We start from the raw sequence: 20,280 nt of genomic DNA, 5'->3' as shown, positions 1-20,280 counted from the left end.
AGTATTTCAGTTATATATTTGAGCTATAGTGATTTAGTATTTGTTGAAATCCGCGTGTTGCAGCGTGTGAAACTCGGGGTCAATACCCCGCCTACGACGCGGCATTAATCCCGAATGACCTGTCTACGCAACGTCCGTTGACCTCGATGGCCTCTATCGCCAGTCAGATAGTTATTTGCAATATATTGTGAACTTTTATAAATACAGGCCATTATGGTATAATATTTGTATAATGCTTTTTTTTGTTTTAGGCAAAGGAAATGTTGAAAAAAGCGCAGGATCTAACTGACGAGGCAGTCGAATACCACTTGGAACGGTTTTTGGAGCCGGTTGGCGATGGAATTTATCGGTAAGTATATAGCATATTTATAGGATCCTTTGATTAATTAATCAAAAGTATAGTACGTGACGTAGAGCGGAGCGAGACCAATAATTCATCTATGTACGTGACATTCTGGCAATGGGGTATGAGGCGTGCGGGATGTGCAACCGCCGAGTTTCTTGCTGGTTCTTCTCGGTTAGGAAACGCATTCCGAACCAGTGGTAGATGCAGCTGACGATTGAAAAATACTTGTAAAAGTTTAATTGAATAAAAATATTTTTTATTTTATTTATTTATGAAAATTGCAATCGACTGTATGAAGTATTTCTTAAGTTCTGCGATAAAATTATTCTAAGTCTAACAAACATTTTCTTTTCTAGACTAACATACGACCAACGAATGAAAAGCCTGTTCATATTGCCATTCACACCTGAGAATTTAAAGGATATGTACACGCGGACAGACGTACCAATATTATGTATTTTAGCCACCGAATCCATCCACAAGGGTGGTTACCGACATGTACCATTCGTAATGGACGAAAATGCTTGGCCGAATAAAAATTATAGGTTTAGAATCGTTTCGGGGAATCACGATGTGCTCGCCAACGACCCGGGATGCATGTCTGAGTACATATCCAAGTTTTTACTTCAAGGGTTGAAGTGTAAACTATGAATAAAAGAATTTTTACATAATAACATGTAAAAATTATATTATATTATATAATAACATCATAAAAATTCCATTACTTTTAGTAGGTATGCCAAACGCTTTTATAACGGTGGTATATTTTTACCATTTTATTAAATATACGTCAAAATGACCTCATTTCGATGTTAATGAGACACGGTTCCAGTGTAATAGCAATTTGCGGGACTTATATTATGCTGATATTAAATCAATGTTACCCATCTATACTGTAAATCTTTTTGAACTTCAGTTTCTGAACATAAGTTAAACTGTCAAAGTGAAAAATCACTTGACTCTTGAGTTCAGCCTTGCCTTGAAGGGTATGGAATTCGTACTTTTTGGGTCATTTCCACTTCATATTCTTGTACCTTTTCCAAAGAGAAATTCTCTTTGCATTTGAACTTATTTGTCTTTTTTCTTTGTTTTTTTTTTAAACAAAAAAAAATTTGTAAGCCATTACAGCAAATCCAACTTTAAAACAGTTCAAAATTAAAGTAATTACCTGTTTTTTGATTATTATTAGATTTTTATACATAATCCAGCAACGTCACATATTACAGCTGAGTTTCTTACTTTTTCATGGGCTCGTTAGTAGGATTTCTTGCATATCATCTGGCAACTCTGCTCATTTTGTCAGTTGTCACGTTGTCACCAGTCACTGTCAAAACTCAAAACTTGAGCTATGTGAGGGATATTTTTGTTTCTCGCGAAAAAATACAATTTTAATGAAAAATGAGACGTGAATTCATATTACTGTTATTAGGAATAATAAGTATATCGACATTGTCATCGTTACTCTCCAATTACGTGCAAGTTGAGCCCGACAAATTGCTATTAGACACCGTAGTCGGGGCTGTAGGTGCAGGGAACTTTTCTTACTGGCAATTAGGGCATACGGGGCCCTTATTAATTGAATTGACCTCTTTGACCGGTGATGCGGACCTTTATGTGTCGGATTCTGTGCGGTAAGTAGCCGAGTAAGTGATTTTTTCGACCTAAAACCAGATTTTAGGGTACCGTATCTGCAGAGATAAAAAGGAACCCTTATGCTAGAACCGCACTATGGAGGTGAGGCGCAGTGCTTTGTACTACAACGGCGCGACAGCAGGCGGCTAAATTACTCATCATCATTTTTTATTTTTATTTTATAAAAAGAATATTAGCCATATTAAATGACTAATATTCCCCTTTCCTCTCCAACTAAGCGTCAGGCTTGTGCTAGGAGTAGGTACGACAATAGTGCAACGGGCGGGATTTGAACCGTCGACCTTTCGGTTTTCAGTCCACTCCTATACCCGTTGAGCTATTGAGGCTTAATCGATAAGCATCAACCGATAGACGTCCACTGCTGGACATAGGTCTCTTGTAGAGACTTCCACACGCCACGGTCTTGCGCCGCCGCCATCCAGCGGCTCCCTGCGACTCATCTGATGTCGTCCATCCACCTAGTGGGGGGTCTTCCAACACTGCGTCTTCCGGTGCGAGGGTGTCTAAATTGCTCTGTTTAATAAAATGGACGAATTATTATGTGAAGGTCTACCAATCCGCACATGGCCAGCGTGGTAGACTATGGCCAAAACTCCTCTCTCTGAGAGGAAACCCGCGCTCTGTAGTGAGCCGGTGATGGGTTGATCATGATGATGATGATGATTATGTGAAGTAGAGTAGGTAGTGATCACGGTAGCTTTCTTGTAGCAGAGACCCGTGCTCTGTAATGAGCTGGCGATAGGTATAGTGAAATTTAGAGTCATCATCATCATGATCAACCCATCGCCGGCTCACTACAGAGCATGGGTCTCTTCTCAGAGTGAGAAGGGTTTTGGTCATAGTCTACCATGCTGGCCAGTGGCCATGTGCAGATTGGTAGAGTTCACGTAGAAGGGTTCGGTACCATCCCTTTAAATTTTGATTGCCTTGATGGGTCTTGACAAACAGACAGACAGACAACAAAGTGATCCTATAAGGGTTCCGTATTTCCCTTTGAGGTACGAAACCCTAAAAAGACAGTTAGTAACAGTATTAAACTCAAAACTCAAACTCAAATTATTTATTCCGAATTGGTAAAATTTTACGCTTCCTGATTGTCACAAATTTTTATTTGTAAGATAATATGATATAGTGGTGATAATTAATACGCAAACTTAAAACTAAAGCTACGAGGGTTCCAAACGCGCCGAGGTCTGAGAAGAGCCCACAACAAACTCAGCCGGATATTCTTTTTATCATCACCACTTTACAAAATCACTTAGAACAATTAAAATAGTTGTAATTGATGTTTCAGGCCAAGTTATGAGATTGACAGGAACAACTACAGTTCAGCCACATGTGGGAACGACCTGGTCTACATCCCACCTGACTTTCCCAGACCTATAGGTAATAGACATACGTATACTCAATCTTTTATTAATAACTAGCTGATGTACGCGTAGAATTTGGATTTTTAGAAATCCCGCGGAAACTCTGTTTTTCCGGGATAAAAAGTAGCCTATGTCACTCTTCAGGTTTTCATCTATAACCGTGCAAAAAATCACGACAATCCGTTGCGACGAGATTGAAGGACAAACAAACACACTTTTTTTAAAAACCTAAATCCACACGAACGAAGTCGTGAGCATTTTATTTTATTTTATTTTATTACACATGCCAATGATAAATAATTGTAACATTATTAATTTTAAAGTTGTTATTATGGGTATGTTAACCTGAAATAAATCAATTTTATTTTATTATTTTTTTTATTATTCACAATCATTAAAAACAAGTAACAAAATAATTCCAGTACTATTACAACCATCAATTATCAGTACCCTTATTATAAATGCGAAAGTGTGTTTGTTTGTTGGTTTGTCCTTCAATCACGTCGCAACGGTGCAACGGATTGACGTGATTTTTTGCATGGGTATAGATAAAGACCTGGAGAGTGACATAGGCTACTTTTTATCCCGGAAAATCAAAGAGTTGCCACGGGATTTTTAAAAAACCTAATTCCACGCAGACGAAGTCGCGGGCATTAGCTAGTAGGTATATACAGCACTAGCTTTTCCCCGCTACTTCGTCCGCGTGGACTACACAAATTTCAAACCCCTATTTCACCCCTTTAGGGGTTGAATTTTCAAAAATCCTTTCTTAGCGGATGCCTACGTCATAATAGCTCTCTGCATGCCAAGTTTCAGCCCGATCCATCCAGTAGTTTGAGCTAGGCGTAGATAGATCAGTCAGTCAGTCAGTCACCTTTTTCTTTTATATATTAAGATTACGTAGGACTCCGGTTCAAATTTAATAAGGGTACATCACTAACTTTTGGAATCTTATAACCTTAACAACTAATTGATACAACTATGAGCTAGTAAAAACTATTTTTCTTTATTTCTGTAGGTATAGGTGTATTCGGTGCATGGTCCCACTCCGTGTCAGAGTACAGCATCCAGGTCTTCCTCGACGGTGCCAAGATGCAGACCCTAGCCGCAGAGTTCCAGTATGCCAACCCGGACAAACCTGGTGAGTGGAACTTGTTACCCGACTACAGCAGAGCTGACAGGAAGGGACGTGAGATGTTTGATTAGATGAAATTTGACTCGACCTCCTCCCCCCCCTTAAACTTCTCACGTAATTTATGGATGCCCCCTTATAAACTAGAATAAAAATAATGATGTAAACTGAAAAAACTAATCAAATAACAAAAAAGTTATAAGCATTTAAATATTTCTGATTAGACAGAGATAGCGATATAGAATTATGACGTCATTTTGACTAATGCCATAGTAGCTTCGTGCGGTTTCATACAAATTTTCGTTTTGCGAGAAAGGGATAGAAGACCCTCCCACTCCAAAATTATAATGCCTGTAACTTTGTAAATCTTTGTTGGATTTTAATATTTTTTTCAGTTTACGTCATTAGTTTATCCTAGTTTATAAATAAAGTACCTAATAATATTTATCAAATTCAAAAGTAGGAAAATACCCAATTAGTTTCAGATAACAATCAACGCAAGGACAAGGCGGTGCCGAAGAAGGTGGACGACGAGAAGCCGAGGTTCTTCCTTCGACTCCTCAACATCCTGGAGATGGTGTTCGAGATGGTGGTCTTATAGTTCTTCTTGTTGGTTACGTGCTAGTAACTGGACTTATACCACATCATCAAGCGACAGACGCCCACTGCTGGACATAGGTCTCTTGTTAGGGACTTTGACGACCACCCTGGCGCAGTGGGGAGCGCTGTGGGACAGTTAGAAACTTCTAAAAAACTATTATTTTTTAAAAAATTCAGATACAAGTTATTTATTGACTGCAATCTCACCTGATGGTAAGTGACGATGCAGTCTAAGGTGGGAGCGGGCTAACCTGGAAGGAGTATGGCAGTTTTTATTAAACCCCCACCCCTTTGGTTTCTACACGGCATCGTACCGGAACGCTAAATCGCTTGGCGGCACGGTAGGGTGGTAACTATCCACAGCCGAGGCCTCCCACCAGACAAATTATAGGACAAAAAGATATTTTTTACCTACCCTTCAAGGAAATTTGCAGTTATCTAGTTTCGATAACTGCAAAATGTCGCTACTAGATGGCATTAAAAGTCGCTTCAGTACTGAGTGAACATACATATCACTAATTTCGTCTCTGGCGGTAAGCGAGTGGTCAAGGCATCGGGCGCGAACCCTGAAGATGCAGGTTCGATTCCTGCTGGTTACGCAATCCATATACTAATATTATAAATGCGAAAGTGTGTCTGTCTGCTCGCCTTTCACGGTCCAACAGTTTAACCGATTTTGATGAAATTTGGTGTGTTTGTTTGTTGGTTTGTCCTTCAATCACGTCGCAACGGTGCAACGGATTGACGTAATTTTTTGCATGGGTATAGATAAAGACCTGGAGAGTGACATAGGCTACTTTTTATCCCGGAAAATCAAAGAGTTCCCACGGGATTTTTGAAAAACCTAAATACACGCGGACAAAGTCGCGGGCATCCTCTAGTTTTTGATATGTATTTAAAATTATTCTAACGAAACGTCGAGGCTTCCACGTCACTGGCAGGCGACAAATCTTAGTACGGTATGCGGCACAAAGTAATGTACATCAACTTTTAGAAGGAGATAGCAAATTCGTAGAGCACTGTCTCTGTCGTTGAGACCGACAAAACAACATATGTGAGTAATGGTATGAGTGACAGAGACAACGCTCTACAAAGCCGAAATATGTCATTCTAAAGGCCGATGTACATTACTTTCGGCCGCGTACTGTACGTTTGACGCAGGCAGCCTTAAAGTAGCCCTATTTTTAGGGTTCCGTACCTCAAAAGGAAAAAACCGGCCAAGTGCGAGTCACGCTCGCGCAACGAGGGTTCTATAATTCAGTTATAGAACTGTAACTTATAGTAGCAATAATATAGCCTTATATGTATATAAAAATGAATGTTTGTCTGTATTGTATACGTGCGCGTTTTCATTCAATCGAGTTGAAACTTTGTACAGTTGTTGTTGGCTCTTGAGGATGGAAGTTTGTATGAAAGTCTATCATTTTTAAAGTTACATCGATGAAAATTGATGTTTGGGTTTTCGGTTACAAAAGAAAAAAAATACGTACCTAGGTACCTATTTCAGGATTTTTGAAAATTCTACCCCCACGCCGATTTTCTAAATTCCACCCGCGCGAAGCCGGGGCTGGTCAGCTAGTAAAGAATATACATATGCAGTGGCGTGCAGGTCATAGAGGCATAAATGCACTGCTTACCCCAGTTGTAATAGCTCAATGTGGCTAATTCCATTGTACACAATCTCTAAACTAAACTAAAATGACTCGTCTAAATCTATTGCTATCCCTTTCATGAAGTTGCTTGCAGAAAAGGATAGCACTAGATTTAGACCTGTTAATTTAGTTTAGTTTAGAGATTGTGTACAAGAGAATCGGCCCCAATGCATATTTTTCATTATGACCTGCCAGTAAATAGGTTCCTACCTAACTAATGCTTACCCTGGCTTCAATTACTTCAACACCATATTACTCTCTAGTTGGTGTTTTGTGCGGTTTATCATCTTTATATGCTGTCTTGTTATCTGTTGAGAGACAAGTTAAGCATTCATTGGTACTGATACTGAGCACAACCTAATTTTAGAGTATTCGCATCCTCTTCTTACTAATGTAATATGAAAAGGACAAACGCAGTTTGACAGTTTAAAATTTAATTTTTAGATGGTAAAACCCGTGATTTTAGCGCACAGTCGCGAGCCTACTTAAACCTGTTTAAATTTGTAGCGTGCACTAAAATTTAGAGTCTTTAAATGTAAAGTTCATGTTCTGTCCCTTGTTAGCATTGTTAAAAGAAAAGGATGCAGATACTCTAAATTTAGAAAGACAACGGAATCGGTGCCATTGAATGGTTAGTATTCAAAGAGGACGTACCTACTTTTGTGTCATCATCATTATGATCAACCCATTACCGGCTCACTACAGAGCACAGGTCTCCTCTCAGAGTGAGAAGGGTTTTGGGCATAGTCAACCACGCTGGCCATGTGCGGATTGGCAGACTTCACACACCTTTGAGAACATTATGGAGAACTCTCAGGCATGCAGGTTTCCTCACGATGTTTTCCTTCACCGTTAAAGCAAGTGATATTTTAATTACTTAAAAACGCTCGTAACTCCGAAAAGTTAGAAGTGTGTGCCCGGGATCGAACCCCCGACTTCCGATTAGAAGGCGGACGTCCTAACCACTAGGCTATCACAGCTTTTTTGTGTGGAAAGCGCTAAAGAAACTTCTCTTTAACTTTTTGTTTCATGTATAAATTGTAAGTAGTATAAGTCCCGCAAGTTGCTAATGCGCGTGGCCGCCATATTAGTGACGTCAGCACTAGACTGAAGTTACGAGCTGATTTTTATTTTTCCTGACGTCAAAACGACGTTATTTCGATGTTAATGAGACATGGTTCCAGCGCAATAGCAATTTGCGGGACTTATTAGCAAAGTAGATTAAGCTATTTTAGTAATCGATGAATTTACTTGTTTTGTATATATTTATCTTTGTTATTACTTATTGTACATTGGTTTTTAAGGATTAAAAAAATTCTAGTCAAATTTTGAGTTTTATTTCAGAATAGCTGATTCCTGCGACTTCGTTCGCGTGAATTTACGTTTTTTAAAATCCCGCGGGAACTCTTTGATTTTTCGGGATTGTTGTCGTTGCTTGGTACCTACAATATGAATTCACTATGAACACTTCCTGAATCTTGATAACTCAGGCGGGCAGTAACCCTGCAGCATCAGGATTAAGGAGTTGAATCCAGAATTTTTTATGTGACCACGACGTAAACTTTTTTTGTTGATTTAAAAAAATATTTGCAAATCCAGAAACCTCGAAAAAATCGATGTAGAAAAAAGAACCACCTCCTTTTTGACAGTCGGTTAAAAACCGATGACCTTGAAATATTTACGGAACAATCTTTAAAATATCCCCTTTCTAACAAAAAAAGAACGAATGAAATCGAACTACGCGTTAATGAATTACAACTCAGTATACATTTTAACTTTCATCCCCTCTCCTATGGGAACCATGCTGAATTTCGGGATAAAAAGTATCCTATATTCTTCCTCATAGTATGACCTCAAATCGTACCAAGTTTCATTGGAATCCATTCAGTAGTTTCAGCGTGATACAGACAGACAGACAGACAAAAATGAAAAAAATTACAGTTTTGGGTTCAGTATCGATTATAGAGTGCCCTCGAAAAAAAAATTTCAAAATATCTTCAATGTACCTACAGAATTTGACCTGTTAGTCCAGAGCCGGTCCTATTAACATTTTAACCTGGTGCGAGGACTAAAAATGGCGCCCCTCTAAATAAAAAAAATGTTTAAGCTGTTGCTTTATCTTCCACCAGAAAAAACAAGCATGTTTGAGAAAAATAATTTTAATGATTGTCAACTTTTATTTATTCTGTTCAAACATTACATCAATCAAATCTAATGATTATTAAGCAAAAATATAAAAATAAGTCTATATAGCTACTTTTCTAGCTTTAGCACTTGCAAATTTTTTTATCAGGTCGGAATAATTTAACCTTTCGGCAATAGCATTTTCTATCGTAAAAATGGCGCATTCAAGCCGGAATCGGGCATCAACGATAGTTTGCTCGAACGCGAACGAAATACACTAGAAAGGAACTTCTATAAACAATACTCACCTCTGGTTTTATTTCGAATGCATCACTATATTATAATAATCTAAGTACCGTCCAATGCCCTAACTTTTCACGGATTTTGATATTTTTGGACTTTATCGTAACATAAAAATATTAAAATATGCATGATTTGCATGTTATATAACATTTTATCATAAACAAAGTCCAATATTTTCATAATTTTCATTAATTTTAGCCAATTTACGTATATAAATGAAAGTTTTGAGGTATTTTAGGAAATAGGCAAAGTTATTGCTCATATTCCTAACATTGCCTGATGCATTTGCTCCAATATTAATAATTTGATTTTATCCTGGCACAGACAAGATGTAACTCTAATCCCTAGAGAATACAACCCAATTTTCAATGTTAAATTTAGGAAGTGTTTTAGTAGGTAAAATCGTTGGGGCAATGTTTGGACACAATTTTATACAACTTCCATACAATGACAAAAAATGCATAGGGTTGTCTCGTTAGTAATATAAGAATGAAGTAAAATATTAAAAATATTTATATTTATTATTTAAGTAGGTGTGACTATATATATTAAACTCGCGTAGTTTAACAATTAATCAGTTATTGCGAGTACCTCGTATTTATTAGAAAACCATCAGTCTTAGAAAAACAAAATATTTGGTAGATAGGTGACTATTACGATAAACTTTAAACATAGTAACATTACTTAAGATTAGTACCTAACTTTTTACTAACGTAACCTCGAGCTTAATTCACTATAATCCACCAAGTCATACAAATCTGTATTGTACAACGTGCAGCGTTCTATTTCGAACCTATTTCTGCCATACTAAAAAATCTGTAAAACTACTTCAATCGCAGTTATCAGGAAACATACTCGTACATACGAACATTCCTCCTCCTTTTTTGAAGTTGGTTAAAATCAAATGACAAAGTTGTAAACCCTAGCCTAGGCAATGTTATGTTCAATTGTGCAGAAAAGTTGCTAAACTTTGCCTATTTCAATATATACTTTTATATATTTCAATATAATATAATAGTAAATATACGCGACTTTCCATCATTAATGATGAGAAATGAAAGATCTATTGACGTTTTATAGAATGAGAATAAAACAAGTTAGGAATAAACACATTTTAATGAGTTATTTGAAAAGTTTTTCAGCAACTCACAATAACCGTTTTGCCGCACTTTCGTTTGACACCACACTTTCGTTTCCTTATGTTAAAAGTACTCTGTGTTTGACACACGACTGGCGAAAATTATGCATACTACTAACTTAACAGCACCAATTTGGTGTTGCCAGATAATCATTCTAAAAACTGACAAATGTTTCTATTGCTAGACTAATAAATTAAATAAGATATTAGCTTTTTTTTATTTTAGGCAAACTTTGGACGCGAGGCAAAATTAGGCATTTTGACGGTACCTACGTACTATTATTAGCAGTTTACCACAATGTATATGTTACCGGAAATGTATGTAATCCGTCATTGTATACAATTCCTAGGAAATGTATGTAATTCCTAAAATCGCACGGAAATGTGTAAAATAAATTATTAATAAACTCGCGCGCGTTTGAATTGACAATTCAATAGACAAATGCCTGCCTAGTGAAACAAGTGACGGCCGAAAGTTCACCCCGCGGCCCGCTCCCCCGCAATTTTGTTCGTGCGTGTGCGCGACTTCGGTCGAGCGTCTTTTGTTTCACGTTTTGGTAAATTTTGGTTCATTTTAGCGCCCCCCCCTTGAAGGCGCCCGGTGCGGTCGCACCGCTCGCACCGCCCTAGGACCGGCCCTGCCTGTTACAGTTTTATTATGAGTATTGATAGAATAGAATATGTTTTTATTCATGTAAACTTTTTACAAGTGCTTATGAAGGGTTATTCCCGTTGAGTCACACCCCCGTGTTACACACGGGGGTGTGACTCAACTGTGACACAAAGGCGCCCCGGGAAAGAGCCACCGAGCAAGTACCGAACGGGCGCCCTCCCGCGTTTCGGCACATATAACCGCGAGGTTGGTGGGGACATGGGAGGTGGTGGGTTGCTCGATGGCAGCAGTAGAATGAGGAGTTCGGGCGAAGGTAACTGCGCGAGAGCGGTCGACAGCTCGAGCAGTCTGTGTAGGGGGCTGCTGACGCTAGCATTTAGCCACACGGGGCATATATTGTAGAACTAGCGTGAGCAGTTCAGTTGCTCCCTGCCCGCCGAAGTATCTGGTCCTTTGCTATTTAGTTTGTTCACAGTATTCATTGTATTTTATGTTGTAACATTGTAACTTTAATAAATCCGTAATTAATTGGTGAACTTTGTGTTATTGAAACCCGATAGACTGGACAAGGACACGGCGCTATTTATTGGTAAGATATTTTCTAGTAGAAATACCGAGAGGCAGGTAATTAGCCGATAGACTGGACAAGGACACGGCGCTATTTATTGGTAAGATATTTTCTAGAAGAAATACCAAGAGGCAGGTAATTAGCTGATAGACTGTACAAGGACACGGCGCTATTTATTGGTAAGATATTTTCTATAAGAAATACCAAGAGGCAGGTAATTAGCCGATAGACTGGACAAGGACACGGCGCTATTTATTGGTAAAATATTTTCTATAAGAAATACCAAGAGGCAGGTAATTAGCCGATAGACTGGACAAGGACACGGCGCTATTTATTGGTAAGATATTTTCTATAAGAAATACCGAGAGGCAGGTAATTAGCCGATAGACTAGACAAGGACACGGCGCTATTTATTGGTAAGATATTTTCTATAAGAAATACCAAGAGGCAGGTAATTAGCCGATAGACTGGACAAGGACATGGCGCTATTTATTGGTAAGATATTTTCTAGAAGAAATACCGAGAGGCAGGTAATTAGCCGATACCCAACAGATAACCAGTCGGTAAAGTCTGCAGTTCAATATGCAGTCGCAGCTTGAAGCAGTCCATCCTGACTGCTTCAAGCTGTCCGTGTATAGCTGGTCTTAAGCATACTAGAGCGAGTGGTGTGAAAAAATGAAAGTAGCTAATTTTATTTAATTATTTATTTCAGTGAAACCTAAGTTAACAATAAATAATACATTGGTATTTTATTTAGACACATTTTAACAATATAAACTACCATATTGTACAAACTAATTTTTAACATCTACTTAATCAATTAATAGAGAAAGTCAGATCTTTAGTTAGTGAATATTTGGTTTTATTAAAAAAATTAAAGAAATAAATACAAAAAAACCCAAAGAAACCATTATTTCTTTAAATCTATAAAGAATCAAATGAAAAAATTACAAGTTTAGTTTTGGTTTAAAATTGCGCACATAAATATTATGTATACTACACAACAAGTACCCTATGGGTTTTGTTTTTTCAAAAACTTCTACGTTAATCACTGATGTCTAAGAAAAATCTGAAACCGTGAATTTGTAATCATCATATGTATTTATTTATTTATTTATATTTATTTATCATACAAAAAAAAATTGTGGTCATGAACTAATTAGTATTTTCAATATTCGAAGTAAGATAACTATATCAAGTGGGGTATCATATGAAAGGTCTTCACCTGTGCATTCTAAAACAGATTTTTATTTATTTTTGTGCATCATAGTTTTTGAATTATCGTTATGCAAATTGTCGAAAAACTACGACTGTAGTACGGAACCCTAGGTGTGCGAGCCTGACTCGCACTTGGCCAGTTTTTTTTTCTTTTACTTGTGCTATAAGACATTGCTACCTGCCAAATTTCATGATTTCAAGTCAACGGGAAGTAATACGAAAATTTATTTTAGCGTTTAAACTGCCGTGAGTGATTTCACTTATAAATAATATCTATCCCGGCTGTACTCACGTGTGTAGTCGACGTTAGCCCGACTAGTTTCGAACCCATCCGGGGTCCTTTTTCAAGCGCGCGCGGCCCGCAGTCACAGCCGCGGCGCGTGCGCGAACTGATTCCCTTGAAAAAGGACGATTTTACAATACGATTTTTTTTTATGTACGACTATTATATACGACTGTAGTACGGAACCTTCGGTGCGCGAACCTGACTCGCACTTGGCCGGGTTTTTTTTAAAGTCTATTGGGTCTTCTTGCCAGGTTTGGCAGCCAACTTTTTCTTGCACTCCTGATAAATGCCGTCCAGGTCGAAAGTTGCCTTCGTGTTGTCTTTGGAGAAGAGAAACCTGGAACATCACACTAACATTTTAGAAAAATACGACTGGAGTACGGAACCCTCGTTGCGCATGTGAAAGTGTGGATGTTTGTTACTCAATCACCCAAAAACTACTGGACGGATTTGGCTGCAATTTGGAATGGAGATAGATTATACCCTGGATTAACACACAGGCTACTTTTTATCCCGGAAAATTAAAGAGTTCCCGCGGGATTTTGAAAAACGTAAATCCACGCGGACGAAGTCGCGGGCATCAGCTAGTATTCTTATTAAAAAAACTAGCTAATGCTCGCGACTTCATCCGAGTGGACTATACAAATTTCAAACCCCTATTTTACCCCCTTAGGGGTTGTATTTTCAAAAATCCTTTTTTAACGGATGCCTATACGTCATAATAGCTATATGCATGCCAAATTTCAGCCCGATCCGTCCAGTAGTTTGAGGTGTGTGTTGATAGATCAGTCAGTCAGTCAGTCAATCACCTTTTCCTTTTATATATTTAGATTAAAATATAAAATAAAATCCCTAGACTGATATACATAAATGTAAAAGCCTGTTAATAAAAGATTAAAAAAAAAAAAAAAAAAAAAAAACCTTGACATTAGCCATATTGGCCACATGTATGTATGTATGTATGTATATACTTTATTGCACCACAGAAACACAAATGACAGGTTACAAAAAGAAATCTTAATAAGTAGGTACAAAAAGGCGGTCTTATCGCTAAATAGCGATCTCTTCCAGACAACCTTAACGCTAGGGAAAAAACGAACAAATGGACAATGGGAGGTGGTGTAAAATAAACCTAAATACCAATAGCTAAATAAACTAAACCATATAATAAGAATATAAAATACATATTGTTAATACACTAATACATACAAATAAAGTATAATAGACATACATAAGACTACATAGATATATATACACATATAGATTTAAATAATAAACTATGCCGTTACTGATGATAGCAAAGAGATAGGTAATGATCTTTTTTTAAAAGAATATTAGCCATATTAAATGACTAATATTCCCCTTTCCCCTCCAACTAAGCGTCAAGCTTGTGCTAGGAGTAGGTACGACAATAGTGCAACGGGCGGGGTTTGAACCGTCGACCTTTCGGTTTTCAGTCCACTCAAAGGAGTAATCAGAACTGGTAAAGACCAGTTCTGATTACTGATTACTTACTTCTGCAGTTTGCTGTTGGAGTCGGGCTGGGGCCGCCTCATCTTCTCCTGTCCGTCCACCATCAGCAGCACGGTCGGCAGCTGTCGGCTGGTCGGCCCATCGTGTATGCGGAACTTTTTCGCTGCTTCTGGATACCTGAAAATCAAAAACTTCAATTCAATATAGATTTTGAATTTACAAAAAAAAGCAGTAACTAACAGTCAGTGGTTATCAGTACCCAATATTATAAATGTGAAAGTGTGTTGGTTTGTTCTTCAATCACGTCGAATCAGAATGACGTGATTTTTTGCGTGGGTATAGTTAAAGACCTGGGGAGTGACAGACTACTTTTTATCCCGGAAAATCAAAGAGTTCCCATAATAATCAGTGCCCTTATTATAAATGCGAAAGTGTGTTTCTTTGTGTGTTTGTCCTTCAATCACGTCGCAACGGTGCAACGGATTGACATGATTTTTGCATGGATGTAGATAAAGAGCTGGAGAGTGACATAGGCTTTTTTTATCCCGAAAAATCAACGAGCTTCCACGGGATTTTAAAAACCTAAATCCACGCGTACGAAGTCGCAGGCACCAGCTAGTATGAAATATCGTAAAATTAAAACTAACGCGTAAAGAGCCGTGAAAAGCAAGCAGACAGACAGACACACTATAGCATTTATAATATTAGTATAGAAGTATGGATTATTTATTAATCACTCCTCACTGACACAACATTACTACCTACATTGCACCCATGCAAAGTCGGGGTGGGTTGCTAGTCCATACTAATATAATAAATGCGAATGTGTGTCTGTCTGTCTGTTAGCTTTTCACGGCCCAACCGTTCAACCAAATTAAGCTAGCTACTCCTGCGCTCCGCCTCTGGAAGGTGGGAAAGTCATTTGTGGGAATGAGTGTAATATTTTATAATAAAATTCCACAAGCAATTTTAGACTTGCCTTTACACAAGTTTAAAAAATGTGTTAAAAGTATGCTCCTAAAAAAAGCATATTATACAGTCGCAGACTATGTAAACGATAAAAAAGCTTGGATTTGACTCGCTCCAGCAATGCACGGGGCTGCAATGGCTTGTATAGTACGGTATAATAACATTGTAAATTGAAAAATTAAAAAGTGCAACCGCCGAGTTTCTTGCTGGTTCTTCTCGGTGGGAACGGCGTTCCGAACCAGTGGTAAATTAAAACTACCTGACTATTCATAAACACTTGTAAAAAGTTTACATTAATAAAAAAACATTCTATTCTATTCTAAACCGATTTTGATGAAATTTGGTACAGAGTTACCTTACATCCCGGGCAAGGACATAGGCTACTTTTTATCCCGAAAAATCAACGAGCTCCCACGGGATTTTTAAAAACGTAAATCCACGTGGACGAATTCGCGGGCATCAGCTAGTAATAAATAATGCTTACCTCCCAACATCAAGCTTCCCAAACTTCAAGTTGTCTAAGCTATAACTGGCCGAGAGCTCCGCGAACACGGGCGCGAACGTCACGCACACTGCGTGCCATGCTGCGTACAGACAGACCAGCCAAGTGGTGCCTGCGTTGTGACTTAGCTTGTCTACTAGATCCCTGTCTGCATAACAGGATATCTAGCAGCTAGTTACCATCATCATCATTATCATATGACAGACATTGGTCTCTTGTAGGAACTCAGTTATCACCTATGGATCCGAGACATGGTCACTATGAGTCAGTTACCTGAAAAGCATCCAAACCCACTCGCCAACTTACTTCTAGCTGCCCCTAGAGTAAAAAGACTAAAACGAGCTGATATGCTCGATATCTGATGGATGTGGGAGCAATGGCCAATGGCTCCCTCGTTTCTCAATACCTAATTCAGCACAAAAAATCTGCTTATAGTCCCCCGACTGATTGCAGATAATGACAAGGAAAAATAAATCCTGAAAATTGTAGTTGGCAACCGTTCTGATGCAGTGGTGAGTGCTGTGATCTTATAAGTGGAAGTATCAACCTTTAGAGTGACAATTCAGCTTTGTAGAGCGTTGTCTCTGTCACTCATACCTATGTGACGTTTTGTCAATCTCAACGACAGAGACAATTTTCTGCCACATACTGTATAGGATTCGATTTCTGGCAGGGGAAATTTAGGAAACTACAGTTTCTTAATTGTCTCTGGTCTGGGGGGGAAGCTTCTGCTGTGACCGTCCTCCCTGCAAAGCTGTGCTGTGCTGCGTTTCAGTATGATGCAGCACAAAGACTGTTAAGGAGTATGGATTTAGTAAAATTGCCATACCCCTTTCAAGTTAGACTGCATCACCACTTACCATCAAGAGTCACCAAGTAGTGAGCTAATTTGTAACGGAATAAGAAACCTACCTCCCAACATCAAGCTTCCCAAACTTGAAGTTGTCTAAGCTATAACTGGCCGAGAGCTCCGCGAACACGGGCGCGAACGTCACGCACGCAGGGTGCCATGCTGCATACAGACAGACCAGCCAAGTGGTGCCTGCGTTGTGACTTAGCTCCTGGTCCAAGGTCTCCGGGCCTCTGAAGTAGACGACGTACTCTGGACCCGAGTATGAGGGCTCCGGGAGGAGAAGAGAGATCAGGATCAGGATAGCTCCGAAAGGCAGGCCGTATCTGAAATTTAAAGACAACATAATAGTGCACATTTTCTTGTAACTTTGAGAGCATGTTTCCAAAAGGAGCAATCCTAGATTTAGGGGACATGATATGAAGCTACAATATCAATTGCCATCGTCAAACCCATTAAAACACTTTCTGACCAACAGAGTTGTTCACATATTATGGAATAAATTGCCTAAGGATGTGGTTATGTCAAGTTCTGTTAACCAGTTCAACAATAGATTGGACAAACATTTGGAAAACTCCAAGCACTTCTGATATACACGCATCAGCGAAAGCTGCTTAGTCTATTCAAAATAATAATAATAATGTGATGGCTCTAGTAGTTCCAGTACGCGGCAGAAAGTAATGTAGTTCAGCGTTTAGAATGACATTTCGGTTTGTAGAGCATTGTCTCTGTCACTCATACCTATAATGTTTTGTCAGTCTCAATAACAGAGACAACGTTGTACTAATCTACTATCTCCTTCTAAACGGGCCAACAATAGGTATTGAGTCAGAAATTCTCAGTACTAGCTCAGAGTTCCGAAGTTGGCGGTTATCCCCTACCTACTGAGCATTACTCTCCTCTCAGAATCAGAAGGGGTTTGGTCATAGTCTACCACACTGACCAAGTGCAAATTGGCAGACTTCACACACCTTTAAGAACATTATGGAGAACTCTCAGGCATGCAGGTTTCCTCACGATGTTTCCCTTCACCGTTAAAGCAAGTGATATTTAATTAATTAAAACGCACATAACTCCGAAAATTTAGAGGTATGTGTGAAACATCGTAAGGAAACCTTCTCGCCTGAGAGTTCTGCAAAATGTTCGCAAAGGTGTGTGAAGTCTACCAATCCGCACATGGCCAGCGTGGTAGACTATGGCCAAAACCCTTCTCACTCTGAGAGGAGACCCGTGCTCTGTAGTGAGCCGGCGATGGGTTGATCATAATGATGATGAGCTTGGTCGCCGTGGCCGAAATGCTGTCGGGAGGACATTCATCATGATCAACCCATTACCGGCCCACTACTGAGCACGGGTCTCCTTTCCTGGGGAGGACATTTTTATAGAGGAATTCATACTAACCGTATATCAGCGTACAACCACAAAATCATGTTCGCAATCTTAGTATAGACGAAGGAAGAAGACAAATAGTTGACCATAGTCACGCTGCCCGCCTTCCGAGTCCTCACCATCACAACAATCAGCAAAAAGAACAGGATTTCCGTCTCCCTGGCGTCCAATTCACAATCCGAGTCCGGGAAAAGGAAGTTACAAATTAAACTTGTTCTCTTACATACTACGTAGGTTAAACTCAGCAGAATGTTCACACAATAGTACGGTTTTAATAATTGACGCAAATCCTTTTGGAAAGACATCGTTTTCTTTTATTTTTCGCGAAATTTTCAAATAACTTCACGATCAGTCCAACACGGTTATTTCTGGTCGGTGGCATAGAGTAAAGTAATACAGGTCGGTGGGTCTAACCATAGATAATATACTAAGTCTAACACCGACCTGAGAAAATCATTACTGGTCTGACTCTGTGGAGAAAATCTCCTTCGCATTTTTTTTATTCCAGTGTTACCACTTATGATTTTGCTTTTACCCCGGTTTCTGTAGGATTTCGCCCTAATTTACTCTTAAAAAAACCGGCCAAGTGCGAGTCAGGCTTGCGCAATGAGGGTTCCGTACTGCAGTCGTATTTTTTCGACATTTTGCAGGATAATTCAAAAACTCCGATACATAAAAATAAATAAAAATCTGTTTTAGAATGCACAGGTGAAGACCTTTCATTATGATACCCCACTTGATATAGTTATCTTACTTAGAAAATTGAAAATACTAGTTTTAGTTCATGACCACAATTAAATTTTTTTTGTGTGTTCTAACCCTAAATTCACGGTTTTCAGAATTTTCCCCAAATGTCAGCTATAAGGTCTACCTACCTGCCAAAATTCATGATTCTAGGTCAACGGGAAGTACCCTGTAGGTTTCTTGACAGACAGACAGACAGACAGACAACAAAATGTTCCTATAAGGGTTCCGTTTTTCCTTTTGAGGTACGGAACCCTAAAAATTGAAATACTCTATTAAAGGGTGTACTTATTACGTTTCAAAATAATTTCTCGATCATAAATCTTGAATCTTATGAATAAGAAGGGAGTGCTGTGTTTGGTCATAACTACATTCCTTTTAAATACAAAACCCAAATACCAAATATACACTGTAGGGTGGATATTATAAATTGGGTAACTAACACAAGTCCGATAAATATTTTCCACAAATTCCAAATTAAAAACCTACACTAAGCCATACCTATTACTAGCCGTTTCACCCTGAAATAGTGCGAAATCCCTTAAAATGGAAACACTCGTTAATCGTTAATTTCAACTGTCATATTGAAATTTTTATTTTTGACGCACAAGTCATCAGTTCAGAAACGAGGGCTTTAAAATTTATTTACATTTCAATGGATGTGGGTAACATTGGTGTGAAACGGTAATTTTTTTAGAAAGCTTCGCGTTAAATATTTGGCCAATATGTATATGACGTTTTGTCGGTCTCGTGGTCTCAACGACCGAGACAGTGTTCTACAAATCTGCTATCTTTCTATCTTCTAAAGGTCGAGTCGATGCACATTACTTTCGCTTACTGTAGGGTACCCACCTACCTATTATCATAATCATAATCATCATCTTTTCCATATCGAAATGGAAAAAATTTTATTCCAAGATACCAACCAGATTAGCTTTTACGCACAATATGGTAGATTAGGTACCGGCCGGTACAATAGGCAAGTATTTACTTATGGCGACAGATCTGTGCTTATGGCAGTTATCGTTTATTGACTTGTCTTTTTCCAATAAAAAACCAGTCAAGTGCGAGTCTTACTCGTCCACGAAGGATTCCGTATCATCGTACAAGACATTTTTTTAAATATTTTTTATGATATAGGTAACTAGGTAGTAGGTGACCATAAATTCTGACTTTTCATTTTACTTGTCTTTTTTAATTCTAGGTCTTTCCATTTACTTGCCTTTCATGATTAGGTTCTCTGTACTGCAAATGTTCATGGGCGGCGGTAATCACTTAACATCAGGTGACCCGCCTGCTCGTATTTTGTTCTTTTCTATATTAAAAAAAAACTCTATTTCGATATTTAGA

General features: G+C 38.5%; 3 protein-coding genes across 4 annotated transcripts in view; 1 reads left to right on the top strand and 2 right to left on the bottom strand.

The window, feature by feature from the left end:
• The window catches only part of CCT7 (chaperonin containing TCP1 subunit 7), a 66,658-nt gene that overhangs the window by 36,074 nt on the left and 10,304 nt on the right, over positions 1-20,280 (bottom strand). The gene's annotated exons all lie outside the window — the stretch shown is intronic.
• Positions 1,663-8,079, top strand: LOC117994372 (UPF0669 protein C6orf120 homolog). Of its 2 annotated transcripts, none has more exons than XM_034982292.2 (4): positions 1,663-1,977; positions 3,294-3,385; positions 4,388-4,510; positions 4,987-8,079. In XM_034982292.2, the coding sequence occupies exons 1-4, from the start codon at positions 1,745-1,747 to the stop codon at positions 5,100-5,102; spliced, it is 564 nt and encodes a 187-aa protein (XP_034838183.1). In that variant the 5' UTR covers positions 1,663-1,744; the 3' UTR covers positions 5,103-8,079. The 2 variants fall into 2 exon arrangements, with proteins under 2 accessions (XP_034838183.1, XP_069363702.1); XM_069507601.1 differs by having other exon boundaries at positions 1,664-1,977; positions 4,981-8,079.
• Positions 13,163-18,559, bottom strand: LOC117994366 (thioredoxin-related transmembrane protein 2 homolog). The gene is made up of 4 exons (XM_034982285.2): positions 18,199-18,559; positions 16,860-17,123; positions 14,519-14,653; positions 13,163-13,340 (listed from the first exon to the last, which is right to left on the bottom strand). The coding sequence occupies exons 1-4, from the start codon at positions 18,489-18,491 to the stop codon at positions 13,235-13,237; spliced, it is 798 nt and encodes a 265-aa protein (XP_034838176.1). The 5' UTR covers positions 18,492-18,559; the 3' UTR covers positions 13,163-13,234.

Source organism: Maniola hyperantus, chromosome 26, assembly GCF_902806685.2.
Source record: "Maniola hyperantus chromosome 26, iAphHyp1.2, whole genome shotgun sequence".
Classification (NCBI taxonomy): domain Eukaryota; kingdom Metazoa; phylum Arthropoda; class Insecta; order Lepidoptera; family Nymphalidae; genus Maniola; species Maniola hyperantus.
The sequence above is the reverse complement of the archived record's forward strand: the minus strand, read 5'-3'. Positions and strand labels throughout refer to the sequence as shown.